Here is a 26,882-nt window from a genome sequence, read left to right as displayed (position 1 = left end):
CCTCCCATTCCTTCTTAACAACAACATACAAAGACACTTCAGTCAGTTCCCCACTTAAATAATCCTATTCAATTCACTTCAGAGAGAGAAGCTTCCTCTTGTTTGGCTATAGGGATTCCTTTCCCAACATGGGAAGGAAACAGTTTTCTTTTGACTTCACTTTCACGAATAGGACCCACCTGAGAATCTGCAACCATGGCACTCCTCCCAGCTTCACAGCCTTCCCAAAGCTATGCTTGTGGGCCATGTCAAACTCATGAGGTATTACTTTTAGGAATGAACTGTTCCAAAGTAAACGTTCTCTTCATCTCTTTTCTCTCTGTTGATTCTTCATCCTCAGAAAACCGAGATCCTCTTCTTTCCTCGGGGCAAAAGATTTTCAACACAGGTGCTTTTGGTCAAATGATCTATCAAATGGAACACTCCAAACCCTCCCTGTCTTTTTCCATGGTTTATAGGAATTTTCAGTTCATCCCTACAGCTTGCAAAAGGTTTTTCAGCCAACCTTCATAGCATCTTCTCATTCTCCTTCCATCTAAATAAACTTAGCTCTTCTATTTTTCCCTTCTCACTCAGGGGAGAATTGAAAAGTCTGCAAGTCTTATCTGAGCATTGAAAGAGTTAAGATTTCGCACGGGGAATGGAAGGCTGCAATGCTGGAGCTGTGCCAGGATCTCAGGAGACTCAGGTCGTGCTGGAAAGGAGGAGGAGGGGGAATGGCCGGAACGTCCCTCAGCCTCCCTGGGTCTCGGTTACAGCACCCACTGCCCATGGCCACCGCTCCTCCCTGCCGGGCCATGCCAGCTCCCCAGACAGGGGACCCGGCTCTGCCTCACCAGGCCTGCAGGGGAGACAGGCCCGGGCCCAGTTACCTGCACTGCTGCTGGAAAAGAAAGAGGGCTTTTTTTCTGGTTTACCCCCTTCAATATGTGTTTTCGTGGAGCAAATTAACTTTCTCCAATTGGTTTCTCAGGCTGTCAATAACCCAACCAGCCTCCAAGTGGTCCCATCAACTCACAGAGGAAGTTCTCATAGAGGAAAAACCTCTCTGACTCAGCCCTCCCCCAGGTGTAACCAGCACAGAAAGGTAAATCACAATAGAGATAAACCTGTTGTTTCATTCAGTCAATTCAATCAGTGAAAATCAAAACATTTGTGGCAGGTTTGCAGTATTGTTATTCCTTTCTTTGCACCCCGTTTGTGTACCAGTGTTGCATATTTTTCTCTTACATTAAGAGAATACAAATTTGGCAGAAAATAAAGCCCTTGCTGGTCATCAGAGATAAAAGGGTCTGGGTGCAGCTGAGCTTGAATTTGGACTATTGCAAATTCATCATGTAAGTCTTGTCATATTCAATAAAGTCCTTTGCAGTCAGAGAATCAGACTTACAGAATCAAAAAAATCAAAAATCGCATTTTATTGTAGAAATACAAATTTGGAATTACCACTAATAAATACACTAACCGGATTAGTTCTAAACATATGTAAACAAAACAACAACAACAACAACAATGAAAAATCAATGGGTAATTCATTAAGCTCAACTTTACCATCATTTCAACCTATAAACAGAATTTCACCAAGGTACAATCTGACACGGTCAAAGAGAAAGTCTTAGCACAGAAGTGTTCCCTGCATTGGGGAGGGGAGCAAAGCAATCCTGATGCCCTGTCTGCACATTGGGGTCATATTCTCCTCGGCCAGGGAGGATTTCAAATGCCAAATCTATACTTTTGCGAGAAATGCAGCTGAGGCTGCAGTTCCAAATCCTTTATTGCTGCCAAGGTAAATGGTGGTGGGCAGACAGCTGATCTGGAAACGAGGGATACCAAGGGATCTGATTGCAAAGGTTGTAAATCTTGGGCAGGGGCTGAACACTTAATTAGCATCACTCCCTCTTCCACTGGGCTCAGGCAGAGCTAAAGGGGTTATCTGCCTCATAATCCATCACCCCATCAATACTCTCATGCCCACATTAATCCCTTCACCACACAGCAGGTTAGGCATCATTCCTACAATCAGGGCTAAATGACTTTGTAAATAACAAAAATATATCTCAAAGATATAGCTAAATCTAAATACAATAATAATGTATTTAACTCACAGTCATTTAACTCAGTAGATATGAATGACATTTTTCTTAACATAGATGTTGAAGAGTCAACATCACTATGATCTACACAGCCTGGAGAGCTGCATTAGAAATTAAATTACTTGTTTTCTAAAGTGAAAGATCAACAATATGCATGGCTCCAGGTTTTATCACAGTTCCTACTTCATGAGAAACTCACACTTCACACAGGAGAGAATCTTTAGCAGTGCCTTTTCCAGCTTGGGATTGCTGAAAATCAGAATAAGGGAATGAACACCTGGGTAAGCATACAGATATATGGATACAAGATGTGTCATGGTAATTTCATTCATCATTATATAAATTATTGACAAGACCAAACATACAAAGTTGATGCTGTACATCACTAAGAAGGAGAGAATAGATTTCATGGCTTTGATGTGGGCTTCCATGCTGAGGTCCTTCATGGAGTTTGTCTGCATCGTACATTTGTGTCTCCAGAGAGAAAAGAGGAGGAAAACAGCAGAAAAGATGACTGCCATGAATGAAGCAACATATCCAAAGCAAAAGAGAAAAAGAGAAGATAAAAAATGTTTATCCATTCTGATACTTGCTTCCCAAAAATGTCCAAGGCAGGTGAAATTGAGGTTGTTACTCTTCAAAATTTCACTGATGTCATAGGTAACGATGCCAATAGACAAGGCAAAAACCCCAGACGCCAACAAGAGCCAAGGCACAATCCTGTCAATTTTTACTTTCAGGTAGATGAAGAATCTGTTCCTGAAATTGGCAATTTTTATGCAATAAAAAACACAAAGACAGGCAGAAATACACAAGTTGGAATAATTAAAAAAAGTTTGAAAAGATGCAAGTAGTTGAAGTGTGATGTGAACATGAAGGTAATCGAGATAAACTATTGAAAGGAAGCTGTATACCCATGAGAAGCACAAAAAGGAAATCCTGGAGCATCCCAGCAGCAGCAAGATCTTCTCATTAGAGTTCAGGGTTTTCTTCTTGACCCAGCCAATGCAAAGCACACAAACCATGAAAGCATTTATCCACATGCCAGCAAATGCCTCCAGGCTGATGATGGCCAAAATTGTGGTCCCAGATGAAGTGACATTGTATTTCTGTGGAGAGTGACAAGCTTCCATGCTGCGAGCTGGGGAGCAGAGCTGTGCTGGCCAAGGGGGCTGTGGCAGCAGTGCCTGAGGCAGGTCAGTGGCTGCTGTTGGTGGAGTGAGTGTCAGGGATGGCAAGAGGAGCTTTATAGAGCTGCTGCTGCTGGTGCTGCTGGTGCTGGTGCTGGGGGGGATTTTGGTGCCGCTGTTGCTGGGAGCAGGGCAGGTGCAGGGATGTAAATGTGCTGGGTATCCCCTTACCCGGGGCCAGTGTCACTCCTGACTATTTGAATGTTGCTTCAGGGGGGCTGTGTTGGGTGGCACAAACAGTGGAGATGTTTTTCTGTGGTGGAGAGTTTGATCAGTGTCAGGTTTCAGGACTTGGATGCTTGTGTCCTTTGGTCACCTACAATGACCAAATTCGTTTTGGATATACTCACTTAAAACTATTATTTGTTGTGCTAATTTTTTATGATTGATGGAGGACAGACTTCATGAAGAAAGTTTTAATTTCCTGGTATTTTTGTTCTCTGCTTTATGTCTTGATGTAACTTTCCTCTGATTTTGCTGACATTGCTTAGGATTGTTGCTGTTTGTTTACTTCTTCCTTCTCCTCTCCATATGCTTGTGAGAAAAATGGAAGTTTTTTCTGTTACAAACAGTCTAAGTGTCTGTGCAGAGTCTTGGTTCTACAGGGGTCCAAAATGAAAATGTTACTCCAGCAGGACCATATTGTGCCTGGGGTTTGGGCTCAGCACAACGTGAGGAATCTGGTGCCTTAAAAAAACCAACAGTATAAAATCAGGATCTCAAGAGGATGTGCATCAGGTACTTGAAGCATATGTCTGCTCCTGCTTCCAATCAATCCTGTACAGCATCTCAAGAAGTACCAGATTGTATCTAACAGCCCATGTGCATATTTCAGGTGCCCTTGTGTCACTCAGGTGGCTGTAGACCCTGGCATTTATGCATCTGGATGGACACACAGCTGTATTGGGATCTGAGTCCCACTGCACACAGACTGAACTGTTTCCATCAGAGCTTGATTAAGGCCAAGATTCTTCTCTCTCCATCATCTGTTTCCTTCTCCTTTTATGACATGGGGAATCCTAAATGGTGCATGAAGGTGACAGGGTGCAGCAGCTCATCTGTGTGAAACTGCTGGCTTTGCTCCCTGCTCTCAGCTGGAACAGCATTGCACTGATGGGACAGAGCTACTGTATTTATTAAAAAAAAAAAAAAAAAGAAAAAAGAGTTTTTCTGATACTGCATGGTGCTTCTGACAGAGATTCCTGAATCCTGAGTGCCTACAAAATCAGAGCCGTGCAGGAGGAGAAAAGGGTTTGCCTTCTCTTGGGCAAGATTTACACTTGGAATGTCCATGTCTGGATGCAGGCAGTGCTGGGGCCCAGGGGGTCCCTGTGAGGAGAGGTTGGGGCTGCACGAGGCTGGACACACTGTGGAGTTTCCTCAAGTGTTGCTGGCAGCAGGGTTTTGGGCAGGCCAAGACAAAAACCTCTGACCCTGTAGATGGGCCCCTGTGAGTGCAGCTGTGTGTGTGCTGGACTGTGCTGTTGAGGTGGAGAGCAGGAACTGGCACAGGACAGTCCCAGTGAGAAGAATGCTCTTAGACCAGAGAGATGAGGATTGGGAACTCCAGAAGGAAGAGCTTGAGAGAAACCTGCTGTGTTTTCTGGAGAACAGCACAAGCTCTGCTCAGAAGAGAAATGGAACACAAAGGGGAAGCAGTAGTGTGTCGTGTGTCTTTGGTAGCCTCTGGTGGTGCCTCTGTCATTTCTTGGTTGTGGGCTGTAGTTAGTTCTTCTGGAAGGGGAGATGTTGATGTTGGGCTTTCTCTGGACACGTGGGTCTAACAGGCTCTAACTCCCATTCCTGGCCCAGCAAAAGGGAACAGGTGCTTGAGACAGGGAATTGAACAATAAGGAATAGTTAATCAAAAACCAAGGCAATGAGGAATGCCTGACATTTACTATGCTTGAAAAAATCGGGAGGAGATGCAGACTGCTTTGTGTAAATGGAGCCAGAACTTGCTCCTCCAAGAGGGTGAGGGGTCTAGCAAGGCTACCAATGATAAGTGATAAATCCAAAACTCAATATTATCAAGAACTAATTTCAAGGTCTGGAATGTGCCCAAATGGCTAAGCTTCATGCTCCAGAGACAAAGTTGAAAAGTTCAAGTGCAATGAAGAGTTTGGAACCCTTCGTCAGAGACCCTCCATGACCTCTGAATTGGGGAGACACAAGCGCAAGAGGACTTTTGGTTCATTTGAATACGAAGCGACGGTAGGCGGGGCTAGGACATGAATATGTATTAGGCGTATTGTGCAATCTTAGGCTTTTAGGGAATAAATAAAGCAGTAGTTTGAAGTTTTGGCGTGCATGCTTTGGGAGGAATTATCCCCGTGCACCTCAGCACTGAATAACTGCATACCTACTTTATAACTCTCATTTCCTACGAGTTATAGTGTCTTTTCATGCTCATCACTTCTTTCATGTCTCTGTGACTTCTAAGAGTGTTAGAGTTCTGCCTTGCTTTCAGCAGTGCTCCCAGCCCCCTTTTTGTCTGTGCTCACGGGAATGCTGTCTCCAGAAGATCCTGTGCTTTAGCTCCACCTCCATATCACTGTCACTTATACTCCAGGACTTGTCAGGAAAGGCCAGAAAAGAGTGAAAGCCTAGTTAGAGAACCACTAAATTGTTTGAGCTGAATGAAGCCTTAAAGATCATCTCATTCCAGGCCTATGCCATAGGCAGCATCAACTTTCACTATCCCAGTTTTTTCAAAGCCCCATCGAGTTCAAGACCACTTGCAATTGCTTATGAATCCTTCCCTTTTCATTTTTTTGTGGGAATAGAGAAAGAGGGAAGATAATGGCCATGGAAATGCAACCCTTTAAGGAAAAGCCTCACCCACCAAGCTTTTTCACCTTCAGCTCATCTTTTCAAATTAGCATTCTGGTGCCACTTGTACTTCCAGAGCAGAAAATCATCCTCTGTGTCAACTTCTGAAAGAGAGAGTGCAGGGAAACTCTGGCATCTTTGCACAGTTGCCCTACAAGATGGACCTCGGCTTTATTGGGGGAAAAAGGTTTGAGAAGCCCTCTGCTCGCAGACGTGCATGGAAGATTTTTCTCAAAATGCAGCAGAGATGTTGCTCACAGATTCTTATGGAAAGAACCCATGTCCAGAAGGCCTGAGCTACATGTAAGGTGATGCCCTGGAGAGTATTTTGGTACTTCTGAATTCTGCAGAGCTTCAAGAGGCCTCTGAGGTTTTGGCTCCACACCTGGCACTCTCCTCTCCTCTCCTCTCCTCTCCTCTCCTCTCCTCTCCTCTCCTCTCCTCTCCTCTCCTCTCCTCTCCTCTCCTCTCCTCTCCTCTCCTCTCCTCTCCTCTCCTCTGGGAGAACAGGAAGCCAAACAAATGTTCTGAGATGCATTGAAAACACACCCTTGGCACCTTGGCCCCTTGGCATGGGGTCAGACATCCCTCTGTGCCCGAGCTGGTGACAGAAATGAACAAACCATTCTTTTCTGTTCATGCTCCAATTATTTCATGTTCAGAGAACCTGCTGTGGTTGGTTGGCCTTGGGTAGATGCTGGGTCCCCACTGAACTGCTCGTTTACTCTCATTGCACAACAGGGCAGGAGTGGAAAAGAAGGTGGAACAGCTCATGTGTTGAGATAAAGACAATGATATCTCTCACCAGTTACTGTCATGGAGAAAACAGACTCGAATGTGGGAAAATTAATTTAATTTATTGGCTATTGATACTGGAGTAGAGTGACTAGAACAAAACTAGAACCCCTTCCCTTCACCCCTTCTTCTCCACAGAACAAAATTCACTCCTTCATTCCTGGCTTCTCCACCTCATTCTCCACAGCAGGACAGAAGGACAGGCAATGAGGGTTGCAATCAGTTCATAACAAATTGTCTCTTTCACTCCCTCCTCCTCACGCTCTCTTCCCTGTTCAAGTGTGGATCCCATCCGTGGCCTGCAGGATCCTTTGGGATCAGATGTGTCCAATATGGAGGCTCCTCAGACTGCAGTTCTTCGAGGTGCAGCCACCCCACCCAGTGTTACAAGTGATAATATTACAAAAAGCAGGGACACAGCAGAAAGAAATGTAAACCCAAACACAAATAAACCTGAGTTCAGACATTTTTCAATCAGCAAATGCCAAAGTATTTGAGGGAGGCTTGCAGTACTGTTACTGCCCATTTGCACCCAGCCCATGTACCAAGTCTAAATGAATTTGTTATTGGCAAGAATTGAACTCACAAAATTACCTGAATGAAATACTAGCAAAATCTAATACATACTAATTGGGTTCAAAGGATTAGAATGATTTATTCTTAACTTTACTGATAAAGTGAAAACATTTGTATCATCTACACTGCCCAGAGAGTTGCATTAAAGATAAATTGACTTTTATCTTATAGTGAAATATCAAGATTTTGTGTGGGCTCCAGCATCTATTACAGTTCCTACCTCATGCAAACCTTGCACTTGACACAGAATAGGATCCTTCTCAGTGTCTTTTCCAGCTTAGGATTGCTGAAAATCAGAATAAGGGAATGAACACCTGGAAAAGCATACAGATACAGTAAACTAAGAAATACAACATAATTTACCTCCTTTGTTGAAGGAATTAGTGACAGTATCAGAAATATAAAGTTAATGCTATATATTATAAAAAAGGAGAGAATGGATTTCATGGCTTTGATGTGGGCATCCATGCTGACACTGTTCATGGAGTTTGTCTGCATCTTGCATTTGTGTCTCCAGAGAGAAAAGAGAAGGAGAAGGGCAGAACACATGACTGCTGTGAAAGATGTGACAAATCCAAAGCCATAGATAAAATATGTCTGGAAAACATTTTCATCCATTTGGCTACTCACTTTTGAAAAATTTCCTTGCCTGGTGGAATTACAGTTGCTACCGAGGTTTGTATCAGCCAGGTCATAGGCAATGATGCCAATGGCCAAGGCTGAAAGCACTGATGCCAACAAAAGCCAGGGCACAATCTTGTCAATTTTTACTTTCAGGTAAATGAAGAATCTGTTCCTGAAATTGGCAATTTTTATGCAATAAAAAACACAAAGACAGGCAGAAAACCACAAGTTGGAACAATTAGAAGAGGCTTGAAAAAATGCAATTAGTTGAAATGTAGTTTGAACATAAAGGTAATTGGGATAAATTATTGAAAGGAAGCTGTATACCCATGAGAAACACAAATAACAAATCCTGGAGCATCCCAGCAACAGCAAGATCTTCTCATTAGAGTTCAGGGTTTTCTTCTTGACCCAGCCAATGCAAAGCACACAAACCATGAAAGCATTTATCCACATGCCAGCAAATGCCTCCAGGCTGATGATGGCCACCGTTGTGTCCCGATATGTAGTGACATTGTATTTCTGTGGAGAGTGACAAGCTTCCATGCTGCGAGCTGGGGAGCAGAGCTGTGCTGGCCAAGGGGGCTGTGGCAGCAGTGCCTGAGGCAGGTCAGTGGCTGCTGTTGTTGGAGTGTCAGGGATGGCAAGAGGAGCTTTATAGAGCTGCTGCTGCTGCTGCTGCTGGTGCTGCTGGTGCTGGGGGGGATTTTGGTGCCGCTGTTGCTGGGAGCAGGGCAGGTGCAGGGATGTAAATGTGCTGGGTATCCCCTTACCCGGGGCCAGTGTCACTCCTGACTATTTGAATGTTGCTTCAGGGGGGCTGTGTTGGGTGACACAAACAGTGGAGATGTTTTTCTGTGGTGGAGAGTGTTGTGCTTTTGAGACTGAGCCCTGTTTGATCAGTGTCAGGCTTTAGGACCTGGGTTCTTCTGTCTCTTTGTCACCGATGAAGGTCACTCAGAGTGGGGTTTGCACTCAGCAAAGCACAGCCAGGGCAGCGAGTTGAGGAATCAAGTCAGGGAATCCTAATCTGGAAAACATTCTGATTGATCTGCTCTACCGTTTGTGTCGTGTCTCTTCCTACCAATTCCAGCTCAGTACAGGCTGAGAGGATAGACAGATATTTTCTAAGTAAAGTATTTCAGAGCATTATCCTTGTTGGCATCTGATTTTAGACAGTATTTGAAGTTTTCAATAATACAGGAGGAAAAATAAATAGTAAATTGCTTTTAAAATAATATGTATCTTTCCTATATCTCTTTTTACTGGCCCTGACCTCTATGTTGATGACATTTCAGATCACATTATAACATGCAATAAAATTTTCCGGTGGAACCTGAACAATGCTCTGGATGTCCAAAAGCCTGCTTGGTTGTCTCAGCCCTATCAGTTTATCCAATAAAATATTATCTCTCTATGACCTTTGCCAAAATTACTCCAGTCAGAGAATGTTGCTAACAGCCTCTTGCTCTTTCATCAAGACAGATATTTTTATATATGCTCCTACTTCTAATTTACACTTACTCATTCTTTCTGTGAAGAATTATAGATATTTATAATACTTTAAAAACAGAGCAAGAACTGTTGTTATCTTCTGCTATGTATTTCAGATCTGAAGTCTGAAATTGTTAACCTGGAGGTATTTGACCAGTTCAGTCCTGTGTTATTTCAAGCCCTGCAAAGAGAAACAGAATTACCTAAAAATTGGGAAGCTGACTGAGTAATTTTTTATTAAAAATATGGTTGGTGCCACTTTGAAAAACTCTGGAGTTTTTCCAGCTCAGAAGACATTTGTTTTTATTCTTGCTTTTACGAAGGACATAAATTTCAGCCACATTTCTGTCTCTGAGTTTATCTGTTTTACAGTGGTGTTAAAGCTAGTGCAAGCAGATTAACGAAAGGAATTATCTACATCGAGTGACAGCAGGTAGTGCCTGTGTCTAGGAATCCTGGGTGGATTTGCCCTTGGATGTGGGAATACTGATGCACAGGAATTTTGGGCATTGCATACAATGTGGTGTAAGATACCAAAAGGTACCTGCTGTACTACCCAGAGTGGAAAAACAACAGCTTTTCCCATCATCAAGTTTTTTACAGAACTGCAGCCAATGGAATAATGTGCATGGACTGCCCTCCAGGGAGGACAAAATGAAACTGGTGCTGGAGCCCCTCTCCTGTGGAGACAATCTGAGAGCTGGAGCTGTTCAGCCTTGAGAAGAGAAGGCTCCAGGACCTTAGAGCCTAGTCCAGTGCCTAAAAGGAGTCCAAGATACACCATATATATCTAAGAAAACAGATATATGCCCTCAGAATTACTTTAGACATCCTCTTCAGGTGCTTGAGTTATTTTAAAGTTAACACTAAAAAAAAGTGGTTTTCAGACAGCTCTGCTTTTCCTTCCAACTTTTTGCTTCCTTTCTCACATCCACTGCCAAACATCTAGAAATGTGGTCTCGGTGCTGTGTTTTGACTCTCTTTGCTCACCTGTGAAAACAACCCTCACATGATGTGTCTTGGGACATGCTTATTTTACTAGTAGTGCGTCCTGTTCAGCTTAGGTGTCAGAAACAATAATTCCTAAAAGAAACTGTTAAAGAACATTCATTTATGTTAGGTGAAAGATTAGTGCTCCGGGGCCCTTCTTCTCCAAATGAGAAAAGATCTCTATATATTTTCCTCTGCAATGTTATCTCTTATGGATAGCTTCCTACTTTGATTTGTTTAGAGAAAATATGTTGCTTAGGTTGAAGGACTGACTCCTTTCTAGGACAGGACCATTTCCTACTCAAAACCAACTTACTCAAGCTCTCTGCCTTGTGCTGTGGGTAGTGGTGTCATGGCACAAGCTCTTTCCTGTCTAATTGCTGAACATAGAGGTGGACATCCTCACTTCCGCGACTTGTAATTTCAGATGTGAAATGAAGGAGCAGGATTCCACGCCTAAGCTAAAGGCATTCAGGCACTCCAGGACAAACGGGAGCTGTGGGAATGCTGATACACAGCAAACTAGAGATTTATGGAGCCCTTCCTGACCCTGACATGTCCCTGAGAAAGAAGATAGCAAGATGCAGGACAAGAGTTAGTGATGTCTGAAACCCACCTGGAAGGCCAAGGATTACTGCTATGAGTGACTGCTTCTGGAGGCAGAGAATGGCAGGTTGTGCATGGAGTATCAGTTCTGAGATGGGAACAGCTGAGGAAAAACACTGTCAGGGAATTCATAATCATATCTCTCTTACTTCTAATCTTTACAATGTGATGTTAATTATTAATTGAAAGCAGCACTGAGCCTTTAGGCGCTGCAGTGCTATTAACCTGGAATAATTCTGCTTAAGAGTATGGCTTTTCTCATGGGGAGATCACAATGCTGACAGATAGCAAACACAGGGGAAGGAGTCAGCAGCTTTGGGCCAGATGGACAGGCTGTTATGTGAAGTCTGGGTGGGTCTCTCACCAGCTGCACTGAAGATATGAAGTTACCACATTCCTCTCAGCAATGTTCCTCCAAGTGAACTTAGGTAGCTGATAAGAGCAATGCCATCAGGTGCCATACAGGAAGAAATCCCAATCGTATAGTAATGTTTCAAAGGTGGAGAGTCTGATGCTGGTTGGCTGATGCACCATGGAAATCTCAGCAACGTGCCCTATATATTGCCAGAGATGAGGAGGACCAGCTTCTGTTCCCACTGCAAAAATGGGCTCCAGCATCTTCCCACTCTGCCTGACACTTGTGCTATGTTCTGTCTATGGTTCTCCAGTCTCTGTAAGTAAAACTGATTTCTACAGGCTTCTCTCAGTCCAGAGGCATCTCATGCCTTATACTGGTTGTATTCCATTCTCTTCCAGGTGGGACACCTCTCCAATGAAGCAGGTAAGTGCTATGTGAGCTGGTTTGAGTTTTGAAGCATTTCCTTCTACTTGCTGTGAGCCACCACATCCGAACACTATATTTTGTCTTGCAGATGCTGGAGCTGGTGAGATATTCAAAGACATTCCCCAGATCAACTTGGGTGAGTTATTGTCATGACACCTGAAGAGTTGTGGACATAATGCTGAATTTTCAGTATTGTAAAGGAGACTGATAGTCAGGTAGCTCATGGTAACAAGGGAATTAAAATCAAGTGAGCTCAGAATTACCATCCTCTCTCTGTGACACCTGAATATTTCCAGGACTGTAACTCTGTGTAAACAAGGGATGCAGATGTCTTTTGTTTCTGAAGTTTGGACAAACCCATGGTGCTAAGGCAGGAAAACACTGTATGATTCGGAAGGACTCTGAAGTCCCAACTAAATTTTCTGCCCATCTCTATTTTTATAAAGTTTTGTGAACATGGAAAACAACTTAGATGTTTACTGATCACTGTCCCATTGTCACTGCCTGAGAGCAAGCAGAGCTCATCAAAGGTGACCATGGATAATGGTGCCACCACAAAGGCAGACATCTCCAAGAAGTAAATATTGAGGAGAAACTAGAAACTGCTGTTACTTTTATTATTGCCTATATCTCAGTGTATAGAGGCTGGTCCTTATTTATTTTCTGTAGATACCCAAGGACATGAACTTTGTGTATGCAGGTTCAATGTGGTTTATGAAAGGAAATAAATTTGAAATTCATTTACACTATCTTTGATTAAATTGCATTTCAGCTGCTGGACTGGACCTCTTTCAGGGTGATATCTTGCTCCCTGTAAGTAATTAAAAGCTTTTTGTTGCTTGTCCTAATTGTATTTTTGCTACAAATCAGTTCATCTCCCTACAGTAGATGCATCACCAGCTGTTAATTCCCTTTTCAGAAAAATCAGCGAAATGCCTTAAGAAATGAGACCTACAGGTGGAAGTTCCCCGTTCCTTATATTCTGGGTGATGACCTAGGTAATGCAGACACTTTATTCAGATTTTAACTCCAATCCTTATTTGCACTGCAGTCACTGTGATTTAAAAATTGCTTTTTTCAGAACTATTTCAAATTAAAAATGTTAAACTTCACTAATAACTACTACTACTACTACAAGACTACTATCATAGTCTTGTTTATATAAATTTTTTTTTTCTTCTACAGCTAACATAGCAAACCACAATTTAATCAAATTGAGTAATTTCTCTTTTCAGTCATTTTTCCTTTGGTTCCACATGTGTATCTGTACATATCTTACCTCTCCAAGGTGACCAAAGTGCAATGTATTGAAGGTTCTGTCCTTGTTTTCCAGACCTGAATGCCAAAGGAGTCATTCTCCAGGCATTTGAAATGTTCCGCCTGAAGTCCTGCATTGATTTCAAGCCATATGAAGGAGAAAGAACCTACATTTTCTTTAGCAAACAAAGCGGGTAAGGGTAATATCAATTTCTGTTCAGTTTTGCTGTGTAGAATCAGCTGGGAACTCATTCTATTTGACTTCAGCAATCTAAAGGTTTGCTGTCAGCAGAGAAATAAAGGCCACCAGGAAAACAACACATCTTACATTCTTAGACAAAGAGCTTGCAAGCAGCTGCTCCCTCTGCTGACTTATTTAGAGGATGAGCTCTGAAGGTGAATCCCAGCATCTCTGAGTTTTCATCAACTACTTCCACTTTTCCATCTAGGCTTGTTTTCCATTTTGATGAAGACCCCTATATACATTCTTTTAACTTACCAAGAATGTGAATGTGAATAGCTAGAATTTAAGTCTGGAAATTTTTGGGAAACAGACCAAAAAAAAAGGCGGTGGAAAGACACTCTATTTAATATTTCTATTGTTTTGACATGACTCTTCTTTAATGAATGGTTTCTCAAAATCTGAAAGGGTTTTATGCACAGAGATTCAAGTTTTCAAGTACAGAAGGGATTTATTTCCTACAGTTAAGTATGTTTTGAAAGAAAATGTAGAAAAGCACAAAAACCTTCTCACTATATCAGCTGTGAATATTTCTTGTTTTCCCAGAAGTTCATGTTTCTGCCTTCAGCTCTTCCTTGAGTTTCCCACAACATTTTCTTAAAAGTTTACAATCACCATGATTTTTGACAAGTCAGTGCTGAAGATCTTAATACTGGAAATGTACTTTCACACCTCAGGCCATTGCAAAACATGATTGCTGTTTAAAAGGACCAAATGTTGCTGTTCTAAATACTCCTGGGTATTTTCTCTAGCCCAAGTTATTGCAAAAATGCTCAGCCTTTTTGATGAATTTACTGTTTCCGTGTATGTTGTATGCTTTTTGTTTCTTGGCCAAATGGGAGCTGATGCTGGACGAAACTTCTGTGGCTTTCAAAAATGCAGGGTGAGCTTCTCTGACACAGAGGATAAGTAATGAAGTGATAGTTTCTAGGGATTAGTCTGCTTTCAGGCTAGAGTATTTTTAGGATATCAAGACACATGGTCAGCATCTAAATAATGATTTATGTGACTCCTTTCTTACTGTAAATCCAATGAGCAAATTGAAAAGTTAAGTACAGAGAAGAAAACTACTAAACAGAGATTAAGCTCTCCCTCTTTCTCAGGTGTTGGTCCATGGTGGGGGACCTGCAGACTGGACAGAACCTCTCAATTGGGTCAGGGTGTGACTACAGAGCAATTGTGGAACATGAGATCCTGCATGCTTTAGGATTTTACCATGAGCAGTCGAGGACGGACCGGGATGACTATGTGAATATCTGGTGGGATGAAATTCTTGAAGGTGGGTTTAAATGTTCAAGTTAGGTTTTGCAAAGTGTAGATTTATCAATATCCCATTTTCACTTCTACCTTTAAAGACCTTCCTAAAGACAGAATTTTAGAAACAGTCGGCCATACCTGAGATCACTGTAAATTAAGAAATTTTGGTGCAGCTTCTCTGGTCAAACCCGGACAAGGCCAGAAGAGAGAGGCCCTGCTTGGAAATCAGGGCTTTTATTTCCCCTTGCTCTTGGACTACTCTGCTCTCTTATTTTAAACAAATTACTTTTCCCCTCTGAATCTGTTTCCTTTTACCAAGTAATGCAAATTGTAAACTTATTTAGATGATGAATTTTGAGGTAGCTCTTCTGTAGGCAAAGATCCTTTCAAAATCCTTTCAAAGGTTTTTATATTCAGAGATTCAGGCTTTTCTGAAACTGAAAATATTCACTTTGCACATGAAAAAATCCTTAAAATTATTAGATTGGGTGGGAAATATGAAATAGGGCTCTGTCCTGCTCTCTCCTATCCAAGTGTATCTTTGCAGGTACTTGCCTTTGGGTTTAGTATCACCACACTCAGGAGCTTTATGAGTTTCAGCAAACTCTTCACAGTCTCCCTGATATCTAGGCAGTTTTTCCTGTTGTCTGCTGTGAGATCCAATTCTGTATTACATAACAATTATTTATTTGTAAAGGAGTGACTAGAAGAGGTTTCATTGGGTGTTTTTTTTTATAAAAAGTGCAATTCAAGTCTCTGTAAGAAAACTATTCCAAGCTCTTAAATCATCTCAAGCCTTGAACTGAAGACCTTTGTGATTTGGAGAAGGGAAGGGCAGTTGTTAAGCAGAGAAAGTGTAATTACCCACTAGCACACTCATGTGCTGCTTTGTCTTTGAAAAAGAATTCCAGAAAACATTATTTGCAGTCATAAAATGCTGGCAAGCTCTTTTTACTTCTTTATCAAAGCATGTGAAATGGATCCCTCTCTTTGCCTTAGCAGACACCTTCATAATGAAAGTTTTTCACTTTCACTAAGGGCAACTTACTTCACCAAGAAACCATGAGAAACATGTTTCCAAAAGCCATTCTAATAGAAATATCATATCAGTACTGTAAGTCTACGGCAGATATCTTTCTTTTTTCCCCAATGATTGCTAGGGCATTATTTATTTCAAAGAAGAACAGAACCTGAAGACACTTCAGGGCTGTCATATTTGTCTCCTTTATGAGTTTCAGGGCCTCTCTCCATATGTGATCTAATACACTGGGAAATGTTTGCATTAATATTCACAGATTCTGAAACTGACTAAATGAATCCTTACACTTAATCCTTCAGGATCATTACTATTAAACCATTCCTATTAATTCTAATCTAACCTCCTATGTATCTCTTTCTCTACAGCTCATTGATATTCATTTTTGAATTTACTGAAGTCACCTGTGAGAGCACAGAACTGCAAATCCAAAGGCCTTGTTGTCCAAATGATAAACACAGATCTTGCTAAGTTTTAGTATTTTGTTGTGAAGTAATTGCTTTTGGGTGTATAATTTGTGCCTTAGAAAACTGTATCCAAGATGACATACTGATGCCATTTCCTTTCCATTTTCCCTAAAGAGGAAGTACTTTTCTGTTCTTTCACCAGGCAGAGAACACAATTTTGCAAAGTATGATGACACCTATATCACTGATCTGAACACCCCCTATGACTACGAATCATTGATGCACTATGAACCATTTTCATTTAACAAAAATGCAAGTGTCCCCACAATCACAGCAAAGATACCAGCGTTTGATGACATAATTGGACAGCGTCTAGACCTCAGTGCCATTGACCTGGAAAGACTAAATCGCATGTACAACTGCAGTAAGTCAGAATTTAACCATGGCAAACAGTTTCTTTGGTTATACTTGAGCCAGGCTTGTTCACATCCCTTATGTCTCTAAACTCACAAGAACTCTTCTCAAATGTGCTTGAAGAGGTATGGGACAGGACCTGTGGTGTGCACATAAACATAATCAGTTTATCCCCTTCTCGGCTCTTCGCACTGTCATTATTTTTGTAAAAATTAATCAAGAAATCAAACCATTCACACTTTTTCTTCCATGCTGCTCCCAGGAGTTCAGACCTGTGGTTGAGTTTTCTGCCTGTGGTGTGTGGGCAGACTTGTTCTGCTTTTCTGAGGTGAATGCAACTGCACTTTGTCCTCTTTTTCTGACATTTGGACTGAATCAGAATATTTTTGGACCTGAGATTGGCTAGGTCTAGAGTCCCACACTCTCTAGATTTTTGCTGAGCTGGTTGAAGATGTTATCACTGATCATGGTTGTTACCAAGAAGTTATTGTCCCCTCGGTGCTGCCAGCAGAAGCATCACCTTGCAGGCAGCTGAACCAGCCCAAGGTAACTGGGTGGACTTTGCTTGGAGTGGAAGGACAGAGCTCCATGAGAGAACTGCCATGAATAACAAAAACCTCAGCCGAGGAATGGTTAAATACACCAAGGCAAAGAGGCACAAAGACAGTCACCCTCTGTCACTGCCACATGGGGCTAATTAACCTTCTGCAAAGAGGTCAAAGATTGTTGTTTTTATCCAGGGGAATCCCTTCAGGAATCAAATGTTTTCTCTTTTGAGTCATTTGGCTCACATCTGGTAATGTAAGGGTTGTCTTCTCTACAGGATGTTTATGCTACTGTAAAAAAACCCCAGCAAATTAGAGAAGAATTTTTAATGAGCTAGTAGCTCACTCTGAGGTGACCATGTGTGTATTTTTTTCCAGCTTCAACTCACACCTTTTTGGACCAGTGTTCTTTTGAGCTTGAAAACATCTGTGGTATGATCCAGGGCACCAACCATGACCAAGACTGGGTCCACCAACAGGGCAGCATGACGGGGCAGGAGGACCACACATTTTCTGGGCAGTGTAGAGGTAAAATAAAGGAACAAAACACTTTCTGAGCTGGGTTTTCTCCAGGATTGACTACAATGATTAGTTCAGAGAATTTGTTGAAGACTCTAGACAATATTTGCATTTCCTCTCTCACTGAACTTTTTCAATTTAGTGGAATGTTGTCCACACCAGCAAGATCAAAGGAGACAAAAAACAATCTTAACTAGAAGTCTTTTAAATATAACCTGGAAAATTATTTACTGCAACTTCAAAAGTCTGTGTAAGAGTTATATTACCTCATAATAAGAATCAAACAGCACTTGTAGCCCCTCATAAATGTTGTGTTTGCAATGCAAGTGGGAAGTTAAGCTTGTGGAATTCTAGTTCTGGAAGTAGAAGAAAGTTGCAAAGATTTTATGATAGGAGTTCAGGGATAATTTTTATTTTGACATGGTAATTTCACCATTTTTCAAAGGAAGACATTCTCAAAAATAGAGCAGTGAGCCCCAGTCACAGTCACAGAGTGCTAGTTTACAGCTGAGAATAAAGATTAAATCCCAACAGGCAGTTCTTAAAAGCAAGAGCCTAATTTGTCAATGTTTAAACAGGGTAAACTACCACACAGTTCGAAGATAAAAGTGACTTCTGTGGTAAATTTTGCCTCAGTAGAGGGGGAAGGACTTCTGACTTAAAGCACATTCACCTGTGCTTTGTTACCCTTCTACTTGCTGCACTCAGGAGTAGTTTATTCCCCTCAAGTGACCGCTGGAAAGAACAGATGTCCAACCTTTTATAATGCTGGTAGTTATTGATCAGGCCCAAGAATCTAACTCAAGAAAACCACCTGAAATTCTAGAAATACATGTTTCTAACCCTCAATTGATTCTTAATTCTTTCTCTCCTCTTTCTCACTGTGTACAGTACTATTGTAACTGGCAAAGATAATTTATCTGAGCTTTTGAGTTCATCACATAAAATCCAATCTGCCTGAACTGGGCACTTAATGTGCACTTAGGTTTTAACATCCAGTGACTCAGTACAAAATAAGTATCAATGTTTTTTGAAGATTTAATGGAGAGGGTGGGTGCCTCTTGAGTATCTCCAGAGTGCAATTCTGAAATGAATTGCATGAATAGGAAGTGTCTCTCCTTTTGGCACCTCCAAAGGGTAATTGACTCTATCAGAAATTTCTGACATTTTTTGAGAACTGGTTCTGCAGTCATTTCAAGTGGAGGCAAATTCTGAGTTTCTATCATAGATGGATCCTGTTTTCCTCAGGCAGTTTTGATATTCTGTGTTTTTGACTTATTGCCAGCTAAACTGAAAGAGAGAAAGCACAGCTTAATATTTAGGGAGTCTGCTGAAGTCTGCCAAGGCCATATTCTAATTGCCATAGGTACTTAATGTTGCCTTTATTTCTTATCAAAAAAGAGGTAGAGTCTAGATAATTTGGGGGTTTGTTACTATAAAAATTGCAACAACAGGCTCACAGCCCGGCTTCTCACTCGGAGCAAGAGTGATCATACTTGGATTTAATACACTTAAAACTCAAATAAGTTTAACTGATGGTCAAATGTCATACATTGCATACAGCAGCCTCTGGCAAGCTTTCTGTGGATATGAGTTCAAGTATTGCTACCATGTGGAAGGGAATGAAGATAATTCCCCTGACTGATTAGAGAGAACCTGATGAACAGCTCAAGACTTCATTAACCCTGCAGGAAGCTGCACTGCCTTTATGCAGCTGCAGGTATAACTGTTGGAACAAGATGATCTTTAAGGTTCTTTTCAACCCAAACCATTCTGTGATTCTAAGATATGTTATCTTGGGCAAGAGTCCTTGGAACTTTCATACAGCAGCTAAAAAAATTAACTTATTAATTTAATCATTGACTAAATTGGGTAACTGAAAAGCCAGACAATACAGATAAGACATGACAACTTTGTGTGATACCAAGATATGATAGGTGCACAAATGGCAAGTCCTTGTAAATATGAGGATAAAAATAGATACTTCAAAACTAAAGTAAAGAACACTTCAAAAATGTTAATGAGAAATAGAGGAGACGGAAATTAAGTAATTTTCTTATGGTGAATCATTGAGTTTTGAAGTGTTTGGGCAAGCTGTAAAAAAAGACCATCTGCATGTTCAAGGTCAGGACAGTGTTTTGTGTCCAACCCATGTTTATTATCTTTATTGCTGATAAGAAATTATCTTATTCTTTACAAGGTAATATAGCACATGACCTCTAAGGCCTCATTTTTAGATTATCTTCAGTATAAATCAAGTAAAAAAATATATCTACTAATTGCTGTGGTCAACACTGAATTCTCTGCCTCATATATCTCTGACATTCCTGAGGAATACAAATTCCAATTAGACCAACTAATGCAAAACTGACATGAGCTGACAACAGGGAGTTCTATATATATGCTGAACTGCTATTCCTGTTCTTATCCTAGTCTGCCTTGGATGGTTGTCACATGTCATTTCCTTTATTGTTCATGTTAAGTACTATTCTTCTGTTTGCTAAAAGAGTGCAGATGAAATGATGAATTTACTCCATGCAGCTTTGCAGGAAATGTGTGAACAGGCAGTGACAGACTACCCTTTCTTCCCAGATGCTGGCTACTTCATGCACTTCAACACCAACTCTGGGCAGGCAGGTGAGGTGGCAATCCTGGAGTCCCGAATCCTTTATCCAAAGAGAACTCAGCAGTGCCTCCAGTTCTTCTACAGGACCACTGGAAGCCCTTCTGACAAGCTGATCATCTGGCTTAAAGAGGATGATGGCACTGGGAACATTCGCAAGATGAGGAAAATTCAAACCTTTCAAGGTAATTCTGGAAATACGATGAATATTTGGGTAGAGAGGAGAAGTTGCTTTACTGTGCCCATGAATTGAGAAGACTGGCTCGGAAACAAAAAGATTTTTCTGAAGTTACCAGAATATCTTGCAATACAGCTATAAGAATTTTGGTATTACATAGGCACATTTAGCAGAGAAACTGTGGGTTGTAATAATGTAATTTTGGTGCTTCACAGCAGAAGTCACAACATTCCTAATATTATGTTACACTCAGTAATTGAGAGGGACCCCAAGTCATGCTGGAGATGAATTGACTGTGTCTCCACTGGCTGCTATACGATCTAAGAGTGAGCTGTTCAGGTTTAAAATACCTGTGCTCCTCTGCAGTCAATAAGAACCCCAGACTGATTTTTAGACAGTTGGAAATATAAAAGCATATGCAGTTTTGGAAATGTCAACTGGATTCCTACTTTGGGTGATTTGCTAAATAGGATCAATTCAGCCACTGAGGCTCCATGTGATTTGTGTTGTCAAAACACAAGACCTGTCATAACTTGTCAACATCAGGCTGCAGCAGTCTGCAGTGAAGGATGAATCCATGAAAAGGTGTCAGGAGCACACTGGGTCATTGATTCCTGTCCTCCTGTTTAATCTTAGCCCTTAGGCTGTTGCCCTTTACACTGGAGGCTGTCATTCCCTAACATGTGAAGAATTCCTTGTGCAACATGTCCAAAGCATTTAGATGACAAAACAATGTGAATATATTATAGTAACCATGTGAACTTAAGATCTCTGGCCTTCAGGAATCTGTGAGGGATGCAGTTGTATAAAGGTGCAGCTGGGATGGATGGCTAGGGGTAAATTGCTTTATAAATCTCTAATCACACTGATGGTAATGTTATTCTTCCCTTTTACCAAAGCGGACAGTGACTCCAACTGGAAAATTGCCCACGTAACCCTCAATGCTCAGAAGAAGTTCCGTTACCTCTTCCAAGGACTGAAGGGCAACCCCAGCTCCTCCTTGGGTGGGATTGCTATTGATGATGTGACTCTGACAGAGATGCCCTGTCCCACAGCTGTGTGGGTCATTCGCAACTTCAGCAAAATCCTTGAGAACTCATCCATCAGCCTTATTGAAAGCCCTCGGTTTTACAGCCCTGAGGGTTATGGGTTTGGCATCAGCGTGTTGCCCAACTACCGAAACAGTGGCTATGCTCGTGTTGCCTTCCACCTGTGCAGTGGAGAGAACGATGCAGTCCTGGAGTGGCCGGCTCTGAACCGCCAGGCCACACTCACAGTGCTGGACCAGGACCCCGACGTGCTGAAAAGGATGTCCTCGAGCAAAAGCTTCACCACAAGCAAGGACCATGTCACAGGTAAGCAGTGTCTGCCTGGAGGAATGCTGACAATGACAGCCAAGGAATCTGAGTAAGAGGACTGAGTGTAGGACTCAGAGCTGAGAAACTTTGGCCGAATTTCCCAACTTGGGACACTTTTCTATGTATATCTTCACTGTGTGTGACTCAGAATTCCTGCCTGTGGAAGATTATATAACATGAAAAGTGACACGTATAAGGTTGATGTTATTATGAACAACCCTTGGGATATCTGAGCTTGACTCTAAATATAGATATTTCCCAAGAGCTTGTAATTCCCTTTCTACCTGTGGCTTGTCCACTGTGATAGGTGACATATCACCACAGGTTGATGGAATGCCAGCAGGGTGCAGTATTCTGTCACTAAACAATAATTTAAGTTGAAACTGCATTTTGGAGGTTCAGTCAACTTCAACATACTCAGTGAACCTCAGCCTACATGGTCTGAATGCACAACATTCACCCTTTCTCACGGATGTGTTCATTCAAAATGTTCAGCCTGCAGAAGAGAAGGCTGAACAATCGGGGGGACATAATTGTTGCCTTCCAGTACCTGAAGGGAACCTGCAAGAAAAAATTGAGAGAGACTATTTACAAAAGCATGGATAAAATGGAATTATCTTCAAACTGAAAGACAGCAGGTTTAGATTGGATATTAGGAAGAAATTCTTTACTGTGAGGATGGTGGGGCACAGGCTGCCCAGAAAGGCTGTGGCTGCCCCATCCCTGGAAGGATTGAAGGCCAGGTTAGACAGGGCTTGGAGCAACCTGGTCTAGTGGAAGGTGTCCCTGCTCATGGCAGGGGGTTGGAACAAGATGATCTTTTAGGTCCATTCCTGTCCAAACTTTCTTCATCCCTTTCTACTTTTTCTAGTGGAAGTTAAGTACATATTTTTACAGTAGGAGCTTTTAAATATGAATATGTTTAACAAAATCATAGTAATGACCAAAAATCAACTAAATTCTAAATCATAGGTACTTAGAAACTGGTCGGGGAGTGTCCTTACTCAGGAGGGAACTCATAGCTGGTAACAGTGAGGAAGCAATTTGTGTTTAGTTCTCAGTGAAAGAGGAGTTGTGGAATTTCAATGGCCTCACATAGACTAAGAAGCCTCATGCAGACCTAACCTGAAGATCACCTGGCACCTTTATTTTGTCAGTGCTCTGAGATTTGTTTGGGAATTTCAGGCCTGAACTTGATTTTACTGCATAAATCCCCTTTAACACACTAATGCAGGAAAAAGTAATGTCGTACTTTGAGCTGCACAATTTTGTGATTCTCATTTTCTCTTTGCAGATAATGCAACTATAATATGGGATAAACCATCAATTGCTGGAAGATTTGATGAGTCATGCAATTGCAACAGAAGTGTAGCCTGGGGGTGGAGTAACTTCATATCCCACAGCCAGCTGAGACGGAGAAGCTTCCTGAAAAATGATGACCTGATTATTTTTGCAGAATTTAATGGTAAGGATCCCTTTTCTGATTCTCCTTTCAAAATAGGAGATTCTTTCTATTTTCATGCATTCAAATATCTCTTGACACCTGTCTCCAAGATCTCTTCTAATGGGGATCAACTTTAAAAAGCATTTCTGTGACCTAGTGTCAGGTAGGTGAGGTTGACTAAAAGTGATTGTGAGTTGAGGGATCTAAATGGCAGTGAGTATTGAGATGCGAACTTCTTAGACACCTTTAAGCACCCTGAGCAGTAGCTATGTCCATTTCTAAGCACCAAACATACTAAAGGCCATCCCCACTGTGTTTATTTTCAAATAGAACAGCCTCACAGAACATCACAGATTTACCTAACTAGTTTCTGTAATTTTACTATTATATTCTATCTTGTGCTTTAAATACACAGAACTTGTGGTACAGCAAGAGCTCTGTAAAGGGAAAATGGACAAGGAGCACCCTGTGAGTCCCTGATGTGAAGCATGCTACAGATAGCAATATTCACTGATTCTGATGTCCTTGTCCTTTTTTAAAAGATATAATTCACCTCAATAACACTGAAGTTCCTGTTGAACCTGTGCAATCTGCTCGCATGGAAGGCCTCATTCTGGAAAGGCAGAAGAGAGCAGCCCAGGACATGGAGCCCATTCAGGACCGGCTGCCTTATCTGCCAGACCCATGTGACCCAAACCCTTGTCAGAATGATGGAGTCTGTGTGAATGTGAAAGGAAAAGCAAGCTGCAGGTACAACAGACTTCCTCCCTCCTTGCCCTGGCTTTCTTCTTCAAGTGATGCAGTTAAAAAGTATTCAGAGCTACAGACCTCAGAGGTCTAAGCCACCAGATTTTCAAGGAATAGTAGAAACAAAATACTTTATCACAGTTACTAGTTCCTACCAGCAGCCAGGAGGGCATTCTGTGGTGCTTCCAGGGTGTTAAAGAGCCTCCTAACAAGGTGGGAATGTTGAGACATGAACCCCTCCAATGGGAACTGCTCATTTGGAATAGTGACTGTGAGGACCTTGGGGTGAGGGCATGACAAGGCTCCTGATCCAGTAAATCTGTGCTTTGTTTTCCCAGGTGCTCATCAGGACAAGCCTTCTTCTTCACTGGTGAGAGGTGTCAGTCAAGGCAGGTCCACGGGAGCATCCTGGGAATGTCGATTGGTGGAATTGCTGGAACTATTGTCTTAACTATCGTCCTCATTTCCATGATGGCTAGAAAATAAAAAACTGCATGGGGGACAAATTTCAACCTGGTTCATAAGATACGCATTTTCAGTGAAAAATTATGTATATAACTTGGAGAAAAGCAGTCATCATATGGATGAACAGCTCTGCCAACAGCTTGGCAGCAATCTGTTTTTTTTCTGAGGGATGTGGCAGTTAAAGTGTGTCATGTAGAGCTGTTGAAAATTCATACGTTGCCTTTTCTTACATGTTTTTTGAAAGTTTGGTTTCTTCATCCCATAGCAAGCAGCAGTACTGAGAGCCTATGCATTTATCCTCAGCCATGGTTCAAACTTAGATTAAATAACTGGTTGAACCTCTCAAAACACTGTTAAAATCACCTCAAAAACACATGTATTAAGATTCTGGAAATGTTCCTACAAAAATTGCTCAAGAATTCTAAAGGGTACAGATACTTATGTCAGTACATCATCACTCACTTTCCCTGGGGTTGTGCTGGCTTACTTACACTAATTAGCTGTTAGACAGAATTCATAAACTCTTGCCCATACCACCTTGCTCATACCAAACCATCATAAGTGCTTCTAACTACTGAGAACAGTTTCCCATCCTGATTCACCCCAAAGTTCCAGGAACAGGTTCACCATTGGCAAACACAGGCCTGACTCCCTGACAGTCAAATGGAACTGTACCACCTGGTGTTGCCCTCAAATCTAAATCTTCATGATTCAACCTATTGTACATAAATTTTGTAACATTTGTGTGTATTATAAATACTTTTCAGGTTCTTCTCAAGACAGGAGTCCTGCCTTAAAAGGTGTACAGGCTTGAAATAAATGCTTCCACAAATGTAGTATCAGAGCAATAATTTATATAAAACCATTCATCCTGCTTGGCACATGGTGATTTATATTCACTACAGAGCTTATTCTCTGTGTCCTTCAAGTGTGTTTCTCCTCTGAGAGAAGACCCAAACATACAGACTTTACACAAGGCACTCCTTGCATTCTTAACACTATTATGCATTAAAAAAATGCAGTCCCCTCTGTGGCAGAGGGCAGCAATCATCTCTGTCTTACCACATTACATATCAAGGGAAAAAAATATTTTTAAGGGCATAAAGCTTCCTTTTCTTCAAAAAAGTGCCACATGGAGCTTTCAGTCTTTCCATCTGAAAGAAGACCACGCAGGAATCATCACGGTCTTCATTTTATGTAAGTCAAAAGTGAAGATCTGGAATGGGCCTTCTCAGCTGGGAATTTTTGGTTCCAGAAAGTCTTAAATTGAAAGTGGAAATCACTATGGCCTTTCCAGACTCTAATACAAGGGCAGGAGAGAAGCTGTGAGGTACTTGTGTATCTACACAGGCCTTTGGGATCATTCCCACAGTTGATAGTTGGCTGGAAATACCAAATCCACTGGACAACAACTGTGTGAAGCACTGCAGTTCATGTCTCAGTACTGCACAGTGCTAAGCAGCCACTTAAGGGCTGAGAATTCTTCACTGCCAATGTCCATTCTTGCACGTGAAGGCATTCAAATCCTTGTTACCTCTTCTGGGATTGGCAGACCTTGTAAAATTCCACCTCTCTCAGCTTCCCTGCCTTACACATTAACCAGAAATGATTATTCCAGAAGAGTTCATGAAGGCACAGTTTGGTCAAAATGAAGCAGTCCACTTCCTGGTGACTGCCAGGTACTTTCAGAGGTCCTTTCAGAGTTACATGATTTAGCATTGGCAGTGCTTCAGTTAAGCAAGGAATATGCCTTGGAAGTATTTTCAGTGGAAGAGGTGGATGGCTCTGAAGAAGATACTTTGTATTTGCCTGCAAAACAAAGCACAGGGGTTAGACAAGGACAGAGAGCCTGGGACGTTGTCACTGCAAAGTAAGGACGGTGACATCTGTGCTGGTGGCCAAGGTGGCTCTGCCTTGCCCTGCAGCCCTGGCACTCCCTGGGTTACAGCAAGAGCAGCAACCACAGAGCTCAACGTGCTTGGTGGCACTGCCAGGATGTGTCAGCTTCAATTGCCATCCGTGCCACAGGGCAATGATTTTCTCACACAAATGGAGGCACTTAGTGCTTCTCCTGGAGCATGGGGACACATCCAGAACACAACACATCCACAGGCTCCTGACTGAATCCCAGCTCCCTCTGTCTTACAAGGCTCTAAACTAAGATCCAAGTTCACTGTCTTCTATGAACAATGTGTGGTTACAAAGGCTGGACACTTAGAAATTAAATGTTATTTCCAGAAATGCTTTTTGCAAGATAAAGTCATAACTGAAATGGTGATGTCCACAAAATGACAGCCAGAGAACCTTTGAAGAAATGCATTCCAAGGTAGTGTAGAGTACATGGATAATGGATGAACTCTGCCGTGATCTCATTAAACTCAAAACAAAGCTCACTTAGTGGGGTTTA

General features: G+C 41.8%; 5 protein-coding genes across 8 annotated transcripts in view; 2 read left to right on the top strand and 3 right to left on the bottom strand.

The window, feature by feature from the left end:
• ANKRD66 (ankyrin repeat domain 66) overlaps positions 1–9,348 on the top strand; it is a 50,678-nt gene extending 41,330 nt beyond the window's left edge. Inside the window, exon 5 of the mRNA XM_088162506.1 lies at positions 577–9,348. The gene's annotated coding sequence lies outside the window, so the exon portion shown is untranslated. The remainder of the gene's footprint in view (positions 1–576) is intronic.
• On the bottom strand, positions 2,273–3,226 carry LOC106851134 (taste receptor type 2 member 116-like). The gene has a single exon (XM_014872889.2). The coding sequence runs from the start codon at positions 3,224–3,226 to the stop codon at positions 2,273–2,275; it is 954 nt and encodes a 317-aa protein (XP_014728375.2).
• On the bottom strand, positions 7,659–8,656 carry LOC106851138 (taste receptor type 2 member 7-like). The gene has a single exon (XM_014872894.2). It carries the CDS (start codon positions 8,654–8,656, stop codon positions 7,703–7,705), a length of 954 nt encoding a protein of 317 aa, XP_014728380.2. The 3' UTR covers positions 7,659–7,702.
• On the top strand, positions 8,828–25,311 carry MEP1A (meprin A subunit alpha). 3 transcript variants are annotated; one of them, XM_088162503.1, is made up of 14 exons: positions 8,830–11,873; positions 11,957–11,981; positions 12,073–12,120; positions 12,757–12,797; positions 12,904–12,982; positions 13,318–13,435; positions 14,586–14,765; positions 16,389–16,606; positions 17,520–17,669; positions 20,253–20,468; positions 21,361–21,816; positions 23,114–23,284; positions 23,806–24,013; positions 24,349–25,311. In XM_088162503.1, the coding sequence occupies exons 1-14, from the start codon at positions 11,805–11,807 to the stop codon at positions 24,494–24,496; spliced, it is 2,127 nt and encodes a 708-aa protein (XP_088018629.1). In that variant the 5' UTR covers positions 8,830–11,804; the 3' UTR covers positions 24,497–25,311. The 3 variants fall into 3 exon arrangements, with proteins under 3 accessions (XP_088018630.1, XP_088018629.1, XP_014728434.2); XM_014872948.2 differs by having other exon boundaries at positions 8,838–11,873; positions 14,586–14,761; positions 16,385–16,606; XM_088162504.1 differs by lacking the exon at positions 16,389–16,606 and having other exon boundaries at positions 8,828–11,873; positions 14,586–14,761.
• ADGRF5 (adhesion G protein-coupled receptor F5) overlaps positions 25,310–26,882 on the bottom strand; it is a 41,495-nt gene continuing 39,922 nt past the window's right edge. For both annotated transcript variants that reach the window (XM_014872945.2, XM_088162501.1), the window contains exon 22: positions 25,310–26,284. In XM_014872945.2, coding sequence (XP_014728431.2) covers positions 26,205–26,284 — 80 coding nt within the window. In that variant the 3' untranslated portion in view covers positions 25,310–26,204. The remainder of the gene's footprint in view (positions 26,285–26,882) is intronic.

This window comes from Sturnus vulgaris, chromosome 3, assembly GCF_052056855.1.
Source record: "Sturnus vulgaris isolate bStuVul1 chromosome 3, bStuVul1.hap1, whole genome shotgun sequence".
In the NCBI taxonomy this organism is placed as follows: domain Eukaryota; kingdom Metazoa; phylum Chordata; class Aves; order Passeriformes; family Sturnidae; genus Sturnus; species Sturnus vulgaris.
This window is presented reverse-complemented; position numbering and strand designations above follow the sequence as displayed.

Coding starts and splice junctions, on each gene's coding strand:
- LOC106851134 (XM_014872889.2), bottom strand. CDS start 3,226: ATGGAAGCTTGTCACTCTCCACAGAAATACAATGTCACTTCATCTGGG.
- LOC106851138 (XM_014872894.2), bottom strand. CDS start 8,656: ATGGAAGCTTGTCACTCTCCACAGAAATACAATGTCACTACATATCGG.
- MEP1A (XM_088162503.1), top strand. CDS start 11,805: ATGGGCTCCAGCATCTTCCCACTCTGCCTGACACTTGTGCTATGTTCT. Junction 16,607..17,519: donor AAATCGCATGTACAACTGCA/GTAAGTCAGAAT, acceptor ATTTTTTTCCAG/CTTCAACTCACACCTTTTTG. Junction 20,469..21,360: donor GAAAATTCAAACCTTTCAAG/GTAATTCTGGAA, acceptor CTTTTACCAAAG/CGGACAGTGACTCCAACTGG.